General features: G+C 41.9%; 1 protein-coding gene across 1 annotated transcript in view; it reads left to right on the plus strand.

Annotated features, from left to right (window-relative positions):
* snd1 (staphylococcal nuclease and tudor domain containing 1) overlaps positions 1-13,567 on the plus strand; it is a 289,368-nt gene that overhangs the window by 242,645 nt on the left and 33,156 nt on the right. The window contains exons 19-21 of the mRNA XM_034673168.1: positions 2,982-3,105; positions 4,708-4,777; positions 8,750-8,863. Coding sequence (XP_034529059.1) covers positions 2,982-3,105; positions 4,708-4,777; positions 8,750-8,863 — 308 coding nt within the window. The remainder of the gene's footprint in view (positions 1-2,981; positions 3,106-4,707; positions 4,778-8,749; positions 8,864-13,567) is intronic.

Raw genomic sequence — 13,567 nt, forward strand, 5'->3', positions numbered from 1 at the left:
CATGAAGAAGGCCCATTGGAAGAGCTCTGGATCACTTAACTCATAGCCGTGTCGGTCCAACAGGGTCAGCCTGCATTAGCAAGGGGAACATGATTTTCTTTGTGTGTTTTGGTCTGAGTCCCTGAGGGAAGACGAGGAGGCAATACTGTATGTTGAATGAAGAGCTTTGTGCTCTACCAAAAAAGGATTTGAGTATTTGTTTGTTGATACGCATCAAAATTTCAAGTGTCTTCCTCCGCAGCAGTGATGCAGTTAAACTGGAACCACAGCGTTTTATACTAATCCCTGCAGCCGCAGTATCAGTAAAGTAATCTCACTTTCTCATCACAAAGGGAAAGGGAAAATAAGTATGCAAATTAAAAGCACTAACAACCTTTGGAGAAGTCCCAATACTGTGCACAAGTTGCATCAGACATGATTTCATTTATATCGTGGCATTTTACTGAACAGCCCCATCATGGCAGGGATTTTTTGAAAGCAAGTTAATTTTCTGCTCAAACACCGGGATGTGTCCTCTGTCAGTCACAGCCAATCAAAACAACATCACAATCAAAAGCATCATGCGTGCAGTGTCTGAGAAAATGAGGTGTAATTTTCGACCAATTTAAAACAACTACACCTTTAACGTTTCAGTTCTTCTCTTTTGAGTGGTGGTATTCAAATTTGATGAAATGGGATGAAAGCAAAGAAATAAACACATCAGTGTTGTGGAAAGAGGGAAACCAAAACAGAGTATATGAGGGCATGATTAAAAGACAAAAACAATGTGAGGTTTCAAGAATAAAGTTGTACATTTGAGGAAAAAGGTCGTAAGTTTAGGTAGTGTTATTTTGAAGGGGAGCTTTGGATAGGCAGCCTGCTGTCTATACTAAAATGAGAAATGTGGAGTAACTTGTGAAGTGATACCTCAGTAGATGTTTCATAGATATCTGAATGTTTAATCTGTGAGATAATAGGCAGTCTGTGCACGCTCTTCTAAGCGCTGTTTGTGCTCAGCTATTGATCAGCTTCACAAGATGATCCACATTCCTCAATGTAGTGCAGCCAGCTGGCTGAGACACATCACTCACTGTGAAGGTTTGCTGTTGGAAAGTAAAAAAACTGCTTTGTCTGAACTGTGCTGTATATCAGAGGTTCCCAAAGTGGGGGTCGGGACACCTTGCAGGGTCGCAAAACACTGATAAGGGGGTCGCAAAATGCATTTAAAAAACTAAAATTGCATAATTTATCCATATTTATAAAGATTGAAATGAAAAAAGTGGTTACATTTTAAATAAAATCATACAATATAAAAAATCTTTAATCTGTTTTCCACTTTTTGTTGCCACATGACCCCTGAGGTGACCAAGCCAGATTAATGTTGGTATCAGTGGCAGCAGGAAACACAGCAATATGTGCACATAGGTCGTCTAATTTTCTACTGACCATGTAAATTAAGCATATTAGGCAATTTTTTGTTCTATTTTGTCTATTATTGGATTTGCCTATTAGTTAAATGTTCCTCACTGCTATAGGATTAGACTACCTCAAGGGACAGTGGGGGGTCGCCGGGTCTCTGGCACCTTTACTTTGGGGGTCAAGTGCTGAAGTGCTTTAGAAATTGTCAAGCTTTTGTTAATGATCTTGTTTGATCTTGCTAGTTTTGCAAATTTTGCGCCTGATGCATGAAAATCATGCAAAAAATAAAAATTTTACATCCCAGTGAAAAAATCATGAAAAAAGTAAAAATTTTACATCCAACTGAAAATCATGAAAAAAGTGAAAATTTTACATCCAACGAAAAATCATGGAAAAAGGCAAAATTTCTGCTTCCGGTGCAAAATAATTTACTTAGTGAAAATTTTCTTTCGCACACAAAAAAAGTGACAAATTTAGGTTCAATCGAAAACCATGAAAGTAGTGAAAATTTTGCTTACGGCCCAAAATTCATTAAATTAGTTCAAAAAGTCATGTCCGATGTAATTTAGAAAAAAAAAAAAAAAAATCATGGTAAAAGTAAGATATTTACTTACGACCCTAAATTCATGAAATTAGTGAAAATTTTGCTTTTGATGCGAAAATCATGAAACTAGTAAAACATTTGAGTCCCATGCAAAAACCATGGAAAGGGGCGCTGGTGACCTAGCGGTCTAACGTATAGAGGCTACAGCCCTTGTCACAGAGGATGCCGGTTCGACTCCCAGCCGGCTGACCATTTACTGCAAATGTCTTCCCCCACTCTCTACTCCCCTCATTTCCTGTCTCTCTTCAGCTGTCCTTTCCAACAAAAGAAAAAAAGCCCAAAAATATTACTTTAAGAAAAAAATAAATAAATAAAAGGATCATGGAAAAAGTATAATTTTTGCATCTGACAAGAAAATCATGGAAAATTTGAAAATTTTGCACCTGATGCAAAAAACATAAAATTTGTGGCATTTTTTTGTGTTCAAAGTGAAAATAAGTGGAACTTTTTTATTTTTTTGCATTTGACGCATAAAGAGGCCTCACTTTAGATATCATTGTTTTTTTGTAACCTGTTAAAAACTCCTTACTGGAGCTTTAATGAAGTGAACAAACACTCTACCAGCATTAGGATGTCTCACTATAACCTTAGACTGTATAAATAATGGACGTAGTATCTGTGACGTCACCCATCTGTTCCTGAGCGGCAGCCATATTGGAAATGCGGAACTCAACTAGGCAGAGTGTGACGTAGTGTGAGCCTCCTAGCCAATAGCTGTGTGTTCCCGACCGGGAGTCAAGTCAGTCATGTCCTTATTTGGGCAAAAACTGGTAATGTTAATATCTTGTGAATCGTCAAGCTAGAAAAAAAATTCCCCCCCTCGTACAGTGTGTGCCGATAGAGAAATTAGCTTCGTAGAGCCAAGCCATTTTTTGAACCAGGCGATGTATTGCAGTTTATAACACTTCCGCATTGGCTTCATCGTTTGAGACCGGAGGTTGCCGCTTGACTATAACCCATGTTTCTTTGTCTTTATCAGGAGGCCAGTTGGAGAGTCTGATGGAGACCATGAGAGCAGAGATCGCTGCCCAGCCTCCAGTTGAAGGATCCTACGCTGCACGCCGGGGAGATTACTGCATAGCCAAGTTTGCTGATGGCGAATGGTAAGCAAACACAAACCCTGTCTTCTCTTCTAACCCTTCAGAACCAAGACAGCAGAACTTACTTCCTCAACATTTCACACCCATTTACCGTAATTAACTCCATTTTGATAAGACATATAGGATTGCAGGTTTTTTTCTCCCCTCTTAAGATAACCTGACATTTAATTTTGTCTTGTCTCTATTTAAAACGGCGATGCATTAACTGCAGACACCCACAGGCTGTAATTAGCTCTCTGCCACTGCCTTTGCCCCTCGGAATCAGCAGTCGGTGACAGTAACACACACACACACACACACACACCTCTTCCTCCTCACCGGATGTTGGAAGTTTACAGATGGTCATGGGGACAGATAAAAGTCACGGTGACAGAAGGAGGGAGAGGGAGCGTGTATGTCAAGAAGGTGACGGCGAAAAAAGATTAGGAAACTGATTAAAAAAACCAAATGTTCCCCTGACACAGGTGCTCCTCTTTCCCTTTTTTTTATCCCGCCTCCCCTCCATCCATCCTTCCTCTCATTATTTTCAGAGGCAAAGTTATTCTTTTGCAACCCCCGAGCTTGGAAACAGGCCATCGTTTAAATCCCCTCTTCTTTTTCTTGAAACATCTTTCAACACATCGTCTCTCTGAGAGGAAGATGTGTGAGATTTCAGTCTTTGTCTTTAATTTTTCTGCAAGCTAATTACGTTCATGTTGGCATTGTTCTGCGTCCACATCTTTATTGTGTGCGATGTATTTGAAACGACGGCTTGTTTTATTAGGGGGCTAATTAGAAATGTGTCTGAAAGCGTAAACAGAAAGGAGAAACCTTCAATCAGCCTCTCTCTCTCTTCCCTCTCAGCGCTGGTCTTGATGAGTCCCTGTTAATCACTTATTTTGGTCTTAACTTTGTTCACTTGTCTTCCTGCGCCCGTGCGCCTGTAATTATTCGGCCTCCTCCCGCTGCTGTCCTTGGTTCTCAGCCAATTTGTCGTTCCCCGGCGCTCGGAGTTGAGAGTCACGCAGGCGATGGTCAGATGAAGAGAGACTTTCTGAATTAAGTCTTAAGGGGAAACATGCTCTTATGAAGCCTTTGTGTGAATACACAAGCAGGATTTGACTCTAAAACATACTTTATCATGTCTTTCAGTAGATTAGCGACTGATCTGTTACGTCCTTGTGATGTTAAGTTTATTTTCGGTCTAATTCAGCCGCCGAATGTGAAGTGAAATTGCTGTTTTCTGATGAGCTCTAATGCGCTCAAGTTGTTTCCTACAAGGCAAAAATTGGTTTAAATTTCTGTCCTTTATTGCAAAGAGGGCTCAGTGCAATTTCCCCGACCCTGCCATGTCCTGATAGATCCCCTCTGTCTGCCCCCCACCACTCTCTCTCCCTCTCTCTCTCTCTCTCTCCCCCGGCCTGCTCATCCTCTCCTCTCCGCTCTCCCCCGATCACAACAGACAGATCCTCCAACACCTTCTCCCCAGGGAAATAAGCACGGAATCATTTACTCATCTCCTTTTCCTCTTGTGCCCTCTGTCTTCATCTCTCTTCTCCCTCTCTCTCTCTCTCTACTTCTCTCTCTGCCTGTGTCTCTCGCTCAATTATCCCTTTGCCGCTGCAGGTACAGAGCCCGAGTGGAGAAAGTTGAGTCGCCAGCAAAGGTCCACGTCTTCTACATCGACTACGGCAATGTGAGTAACTTTGTGACCCCGAGTTTGTGCTGAATGTTGCATTGTCATCATTAAAACATAATGCCATTGTTCAGAGGCTCAGGAAGCACAAACATTAGTCATGTTTTGTTTTGGCCAAACCCACAGCCAGAGGGAAACTATCGCCTGAAAAGGGATTTCTTTTCTATCTCTCGCATTTATTCCGACACCAGTTGTTTACTTATTTCTGCATTGGAAGCAGAAAAAGGCCTTTGTGTATCCTTCAAGCTGCAGTTTTCAGGACAAATACGATGCAGGCTTGTTTGTTTTCCCTTTATTGTTCACGACTGAAGCAAAAAGTGCATCTGAGTGTATCATTTTATCCTTTTTATAACAAAGACAAAAGCAAAACTCCCCCTCTCTCTGGATCCATTTTTTTTTCCCTCTAATGTGATGACGAAGGCTCTACATCCTTGCCTTAAAGTGCCCATGTGCGCACACACTTGCATCACCAAACGGCTCATGCAGCCAACCTCAGGCCTGCGGGAGTTTCCCATGATGCATCGTAGCGGCACAGTATGTGACTGACCTCAGAGTAAGGGGGATAACTCGAGGTTTGGCTGGCAGACATGATGCGCCCTGGCATGTTGCTGAAAGTGTGATTCTCCAAGGCCAACCTGGCTTGCTTAAAAAAAATAAAAAACTTCAATCTGATATCTACCTCATACTCTTTAGTTTTGCGTCATTTCAGGTTGAGTCACCCTGGCTTTGATTTCATGCCGCTGTGTCATGAGCTGCTCGGCGGTTATACAGCCACCTGTCTCAGGGACCCAGCTATCTGAGTTATTACGTGATCATTAGCAAACACAGCAAAGCGCTTTTTGTCTTTCATTTTTTAAAGCCCACATTTACAGCGCCGTCAAAATCTAATATGGCGTTGATAAATCTCAACCATAACCTTATCCATAATAAATGTTCAAGGTATTCTCTGTCTAGACTGAACAGTCCAATGAACACATTAACCTAAGATATGAGGGTCATTAAATTAACTCCCCACTCCTAACGGCTGTTTTTGTCTGACTTTCCATCAGCAGCTTCTCACTCAAGGCAGCCTGTGCTGATCTCTGATTGGCCGAATTGGCTTATACCTTTCGGGATTTATCAACTTTATCTGTTCATTATTTCACAGCATAGAGTGTAGTACAGACTTAATAGCATAGCACGAGAGTTTCATTCAATTTGTAGAGCCTAGCTGAAGTTCAAATCAGCACTGAAGAGGGTAATAGTTGTGTTTTAGAAGACTGTACGCAACATAAAAAGGCATGACAGCTGCCTAAAAGTGAAGCCTAGAAGTTTAGAGCCTTGGCTGTCTGACTTTGGTATAGATCACAAGGCAACACAAGTTTATTTATTTTATTTATAAAGCACCATTCATACAAAGAGCAATTCAAAGTGCTTTACAGAGTTAAAAACAAAAACCAGAACAGCAACAATTAACAAAACACACAGCAAACACTTTGAACGTTTACATTTTATATGCAGCCAATTATGTTTGATCTACTCTCTCTCAATTCAATTCAAATTTGCTTTATTGGCATGAACAACGAGATATTATTGCCAAAGCACATAAATTCATACAGTACATTATATATATTCACAACACATTACACTCACCATATATACATTAATCACACACCATATTCATTACATATTATATTCATCACATACATATCAACCATATATTACATATTTTATATGCATTAATGAACGATGGTGTCACCTATACAGCATATCTCAATGTCCTCACCCGATTCGGCGCGCTCACAAAACCTCCACCCAAAATCAAACCCCATGGGATGGACTCTCTCTCTCTGTCTCTCTCTCTCTCTCTGTGCTTATGTAACTTAACGTACATAGTAAATAGTGTTGGGTCTTATTATTTATTTAAATTAGGAGGGATTATTATAGATAATCAGCCCCCTTCACTGCTCTGAAGTCCGTAACTTGCAGAGTCTTACTGTCCCACCGGACACAGAATCACAGCTGATCTTGTCTTAACCAAAACGGACCTTTAATTATTCGATTCATCTCAGAACTTCTTCCCAAGGATTAAGACTCACACATTGAATCTTTTCTGTGTCGAGTCGCAGCCCAAAGCTGGCTCAGACCTCTTGACAGCCCCGCTGGGTGCCGGACAGGCCAACATCTAATTGTAGATTCAATATCTGGTTAATTCCATAACGCCATACCTTGATCAGAAAATATCCAATTTCAAATATGACATTAAACGAACATAAGCGTGAAAACTTAAAATATTTTAAAATCTAAGATCAAGAAAGAAAGACTGTAATATTAGTTATGAAATTTCATTAAAACTCAGTTTCTTAAAAGAAATTAAAAGTTTGTAGTTACAGAAAGAAAAGAAAGAAACTCCGCCCACTCCATTAAAACAGTTCGGACATGAGTTAAGCGAAACACTGGAGATCAAATTGGAGATTATTTTTACATAGAAAAATGATGGATGACATGACAGCCTTCCTAAAGTGAAGCCAAAGCATCTGGGGCTCCCCCTACTAACTGGCTGTAGTGTAGCTAATAGTGTAGCTCCTTCATGTTGACAGATGGGAAAAAGGCAAAACTTCAAAATCTAATTTCAGGTCAACATGTTTTTTCCATAGACTGTAAATAAAAATGGACAGCGTTGCTCCACCTCTTCCCATTGTATGGTTCTGAAGCCAAAAAATCCCACTCCTGGGCACCGCCATTGTGCAGCCAGAGTCTGCGAAGCCAAAGAATTTCTGTGGTTGCCACCATAACATGCGCCACCCTCACCAAAAGAAGTTTTGGGGGAAAAGTGGGCATGCCCTTTAAGTCAACACAAGAAGCTGTTCTACTGTAGACTGTCCCCACCTGAGAGACCCGTGCTGTTTTAAGTCAAAGTACGTTAAATGTGACATCACTACTGCTGGGAGGGTATTTTGTCTTCATTTTTGAGGACAGTGGGATGAGGGGGAGATAAGTTGTCCATCTTTAAATGCATTCAAACAGAGAGGCATAATCCAGTGATGACAACCGCACCCTGCTGTAAGACCACAGCTCTTTAAGAAAGGTCGCAGGGAAAATCCTTTTCAAAGGTCTCAAATTCATGGGACGTGGTGTCTTTAATCACGAGATAATGCAACTTTAATTAGTGCATGTTGTTGTTCTTCCTTCATTCGATACGTAGCACTGTTAAAAGTCACACATTCATTACATTCTACTGATCCGACAAGAGTCTCCTGGCTTCCCGCTCCATGTCGATTGTCGCTTCTCCTCTTAGTTTGTAGCAGAGCTGGAGAGCAGATGGAGCTCAGTGAGAGTGAGTCTGTACTACTGCAGAAACATCTGTGAAATGATCGGGAAGGTGACATATACACCCATGCAGCCCTTAAGTTACAAAATGGCATCTGTCCGTCTCTCACAGTTGTAAACTCTCCGCGTTAGAGCGACAGAAGGATTCCAGAATCAATATCCAGAGAAGATGTGAAAAACATGAGGAGGGTGCAGGAAGAATTCAGAGTCTGAGTACCTGCTGTGTTTTTGTTCTAGAACGTCCTTCACGTGTTTGATTCCAGAGATGTGATGCCAAATGTTCAGAGTGAAAACTTTCACGACAAGATTCCCACTGCCTTGTCACGTTTGTTTCATCTCCTGAGCCAGACGTTTCTGTGTGAATCTCCTCCTTTAAGGTAGTTGTCGCAGGACATGGATGTCTGCCATGTTTGCAAGGAGTAAAAAACACACCCCGTTTGTTCTTAACTTTCCCTTTACAGTCTCAAAACTTCAAAATCAAACAGCAAATGATCTCCCTTGAGTCATTATTCTGGACGCTAACGCCAAGTCTGTGCACCTTGTGTTGATGAAACATGAAAGCGAACGCTGCTCTGTCTTTATATGATGTGCATTGATAAAAATAATCTGCCTTAAAAAGAATGTTCCATATTTGATTTTCTGTCCTCGATCATCCTCCCTCAGAGAGAAGTCGTGTCGTCCACTCGTCTGGCTGTCATCCCCCCTGCCTTCAGCACCCGGACCCTGCCAGCACAGGCCACCGAGTACGCCTTCGCCTTCATCCAGATCCCGCTGGACGTAAGTGCAGAGCTGAGATATGTGTCCCTTAACCGAGAGGCTCAAAATTAACTTTTGAGATATCAACTTCTTGACTCTCACTTTTCTTGCCAGCTTTTTGAAAGTTGAAAGGTTTTTTTCTTCCTGGCGAGGCATGAAACGTGTTTGGGTGTCACTTGTGGCGCGAGGTGATAAAGTCTGCAGCTGACAGACAGGGTCGAGTCTTGCTTCCTTCCTTCTGTGGTTCAATCCTGCTCATTCATAATGCATGTCATACAGAGCAGACAGAGCATCGACAAACATGGAGCCATTGATTTACTCGAAAAAGAAGAGGAAACGTGACATTGAAGCAGCGAGACATTAATGTTTATGAACAATCTGACACTGTTTACTATCCTCCTTCAACAGCACACACTCTTCCACATCCTACATTCAGTCACAAACCATCCAGGTGCTGTGTGTGTTTGTGTCCGTGCATATAAATGTCATCTAATAGCAGAGCAGCACTGAGTGGTTTTTTTAAGCAGCAGTCCTAATCTTCTTGTTATATTGGAGTGTGTTTACTCGTCCTCTTGTGACCACTTGTGCGAGTGACTTCACTGTTGTGTGTGTGTGTGTGTGTGTGTGTGTGTGTGTGTGTGTGTGTGTGTGTGTGTGTGTGTGTGTGTGTGTGTGTGTGTGTGTGTGTGTGTGTGTGTGTGTGTGTGTAAGGGGGGTCAGCTTATTGGTTGCCTCCTGAGCTGGCAGCATCCAGGAGAGTTTGTGTGGATAAAAGTGTGTTTACTTTTGCTGTGTAACTGATGGGCACAGTGCTAAGTCCTGTTTTTAATTGCTTTCTATGAGCAAGTGTGTTTGTTTGGAGGATATTAGCTCCATTAGCATAGATGAATTGATAGATGCAAATAAAAGATACAGGTAAACAGATACATAACAACAATTAGATATAGAAATATGTAAAGATAGAAGTGTAAACAGTAGGAATGAGAAATGTATATCAAGCCGACAGACACAATTCTTCACAAGCTTTGACTCAACAAATGCGTCAGTCACCTGCAAATAGGGTTGCCAACTGTCCCATATTAGCCGGGACATCCCGTATATTGGGCTAAATTGGGTTGTTTCATACGGGACCTCAATTGTCCCGTATATTGACTATTAACTCTTGTAAATACAGCAGACTGCACTCTACTGATCCTAGATCAGATAAAACGGCAGTGGCAGATCATGTGCCAATCACACCACCTGTCATCCAATCACAGGCCCCCTCACGCGCATCAGTTGTATACAGCACAAATGCGCCAAGTCCTGCAAAAAAGTGTGGAGAGGATTTTCTCTCTGATGGCCATTAAATGGTCAGACTCAAGAAACAGATGCGTTACAGAGCTGATCAAAAATGAACTTCAAATATCAGTAGACTGTGACTTGTCATGTAAGGACTTCTCTCTGGCTGCAAAAGGACAAAAGACTGCTTGAGTCAGTCAAGAGCAGCAAAAAGTATCCATGGGAGAAGTACATTTGGGGAGTCATACTCCTCTTTTGCATTTCATTTTTCTTTTGCCTGTTTTTTGATGTAAAGAGCCAGATTGGGGTTTCTTTGAGGTTTATTCATATGAGGTTACATTATGATACAGTAAGGATTAAAGGGAATATACACACTTTCTGCATTTCCAGTTGAATCTGAATCAGAATATACGCTGAATTCACACACCATGCTCACACCACCATGGCACCACTTAATTTGTACCCGTAGGTAGATTTTGTTTGCAGTGAGTAAGCTTCCTTTTTACATCACCCAACAACACAGGACAAGACATGACAAACAAAGTGACAAAGTACGCTACAAAGGTAACGTTCAATAAAAACAAGAAATGAGAAATAAACAAGAACAAAGTCAGTAAAACAAAAAAAAGATAGAAATAAAATCAACCACTAGTCATTTGCATTAAAGATTATACATTACATGTTATACGCTCAGAATGGCTGTGAAACAACGTAGCGGAACCAGAAACAGGCGACCCAACTATCATAGAGATCACACTGCTCACAAGTAGTGGTGCAACGGATCACCGTTGATCCGTGATCCGTTCGGATGCCTCTCCACGGTTCAGCACGGACGTAGTCTGCGGATCGGTTGATGAAAAAAGTTGCGCGTGTTCACGTGATGACTGCATGTTCAATCCACACTCACTCGTCAAGTGCAGCGGTAGTCATGGCAAGTGGAGGAGCAGAGGAACTTGAAAACCCTCCTGCATCTCTTAAGTCACATGTATGGGAGCATTTTGGGTTTCCCTGTTAAATACAGTGAATGCTGAATGTGCTTGAGCCACGTTATGAAATTCCGTTGCGCACCCACTAGACCAGAGGCCGTCAATACGCGGCCCGCGGACCGCATCCGGCCGCCTATTTGTGGTCCCCGAACTGTTATTCCTTCACTCTGTGTTTTGGTCGGGTCACCGCGTGTTTACTGGGACTTGTCTCCATGTCAACGATATGCAGACAGCCTGTTACTGGGTCACTTAGAGTCCAATGCTGCGAGTGCAATTTTTAACTTTCACTTTCGTTTATGGAGCAGTTCACATGTTGGCACTTTGCCAGCTGTAGGACCCTAGAATCAAACGGTGTGTTCACAGTTTGCAGCTCAAAGAAAAGTGGACGGTGAAAATCAGCGATTGAAAGAAGAATAGAGTGAAATTTTAGAAGTTCCTCTGCTCCTTCACTTGCCATGCCATGAAATGCAGTGAATGAGGCAGGACGGCCCACAGATAGGGTGCTTTGCACATGCAGCACATTTTGAGTTGAATGTTGTTTTTATTTAATGGGCAAAGTGTTTTACAAAATAAATGGAGGGACAAAGTCATATTTGTCTTGTCTTCTTTTTTTTTTATTTGCTTTTTTTTTGCTGATCCGAAAAATGATCGGATCCGTGACTCAAGACCGTGATCCGATCCGTGAGTTTTTTGATCCGTTGCACCCCTACTCACAAGCATTGAAGCAGAATACTGCAGCTGCTCTACAGCGTTGGGTCAACGCAAAAGTATAAACAAGGCTTAAGATGTGATCTCTACACACATTCACAATCTGAAAAACACAACATTAGAAAAGCTTAACCTCAGGCTTATGGACCTCTGACGTTGAGGTGAGTGCAGTGAGTCTGCAGAGTGTGACGATCCAGTGGCCTAAACATAAACACTGAATCACAGTAGTAAAAAAAGGAATGACATTGGAGGTGTCAGAGCAAAGGAGTGTTAATATAATCTCACTAATAGACACAGATGCATGAAAATATAAATAAAGTTGTAGATCAGTGAACAAGTGATTAAAAAAAGGAGCATCTTATGTTCATGTATGATTCACAGGAACTAAGAATGACGTGTTTCTCCCACCTCAAAGAAACGAAATCATCTCTTTCATCAATTAACATCTTATATTTTGAACATCTCACTTCAAATATTACCACTGCACTGATTGATTGAAATTCTGGACTATCAAGAGTGTGATACATTATAAGAACACTATACATGGAATGACTGGATGCTGCTTAATTAACCTTTTCTTGTACATTGCTATCAAAGCATTACACAGTGAAGTGTGTGTGTGTGTGTAGACGTGTGTGTGTAGATGTGTGTGGGAGCTGGTGGTGCCCGAATGCATGCTGTCACCTGTCTGATGAGTCAGTGGATGAAGTGGCCCATCTGTTGATCCAACCCGGGGGACAAAGGCATCACCTACACTTTACAACCACACACACACACACACACACACACACACACACACACACACACACACACACACACACACACACACACACACAAAGCTTTCCCCACACACTGGAAGCTGACACGCACCTCCCACCTCCCATCTCCTACCTCTCCCTCCCTCTCTGTCACTCTACATTTGTCTCACCCCTTTCCCTCACCTCTCTCTCTGTTTTCTCTTGCTTTTTTTCCCTTTCATGTGTTCCCCGTCTGCTTTATCCGGAGCTTTTTTTTTTTGCGGCGTCTCTCACGCTGACAGCACGGTGCCCCACTTGTTCTACGCCTTTGCTGCCGCACAGAGGGAAAAAGGTTGTTGCCTTTGTCTCGCAGTCTGTCACCTGATGCCCCGCACCAAAAGGTCTACCTTCACAAGTGGAAAGCGCTTCAGAGTATTAACTCTTTGTTACTTTTGACACCAGAATCTGCCAATGGGACGTGATCACGCTGCTTCTTTCCAGTGTAGTTCCCCTAAATGTTACATAAAGCGACACCATGGCGCTTTGCAAAACTCCCTCCTTACATGAAACGTGCATTCGAAAAAAGACGGTGCAACAATGCAAATGTGACCTCCATGACACCTGCAGCAGAGAGCAACAACTGCTTCCACGTTTTTAGCACAACTTGATCCAGTTTTATCACGAGTGTAGTGAACTCTCACTGCCACACTGCCATCTCTTCATCATACCTGCGCAGCCAATTAAAGGAAGTAGTTTATGCCGAGAGTGCGCTCGTAAAAAAAGATGAACAACAGAATAAATTCTCAAACATAACACGCCATAGCAACTCCCTGATGGCTGTGCTTTATAGAACACTGACAATGCAAAGGTTGCTCAATGCAACAAATAAGTAACATCACAGCATCGTATGAAGCCAAAATCCAACAGAAGCAAAAGGTTGTGTTCATTTTTGATTGAACTAAAGGTTACTGGTCACATTACTACTCTACCTTTCATTTTCATGATAACATTCA

This window comes from Notolabrus celidotus, chromosome 21 (genome assembly GCF_009762535.1).
Source record: "Notolabrus celidotus isolate fNotCel1 chromosome 21, fNotCel1.pri, whole genome shotgun sequence".
Taxonomy (NCBI): Eukaryota; Metazoa; Chordata; class Actinopteri; order Labriformes; family Labridae; genus Notolabrus; species Notolabrus celidotus.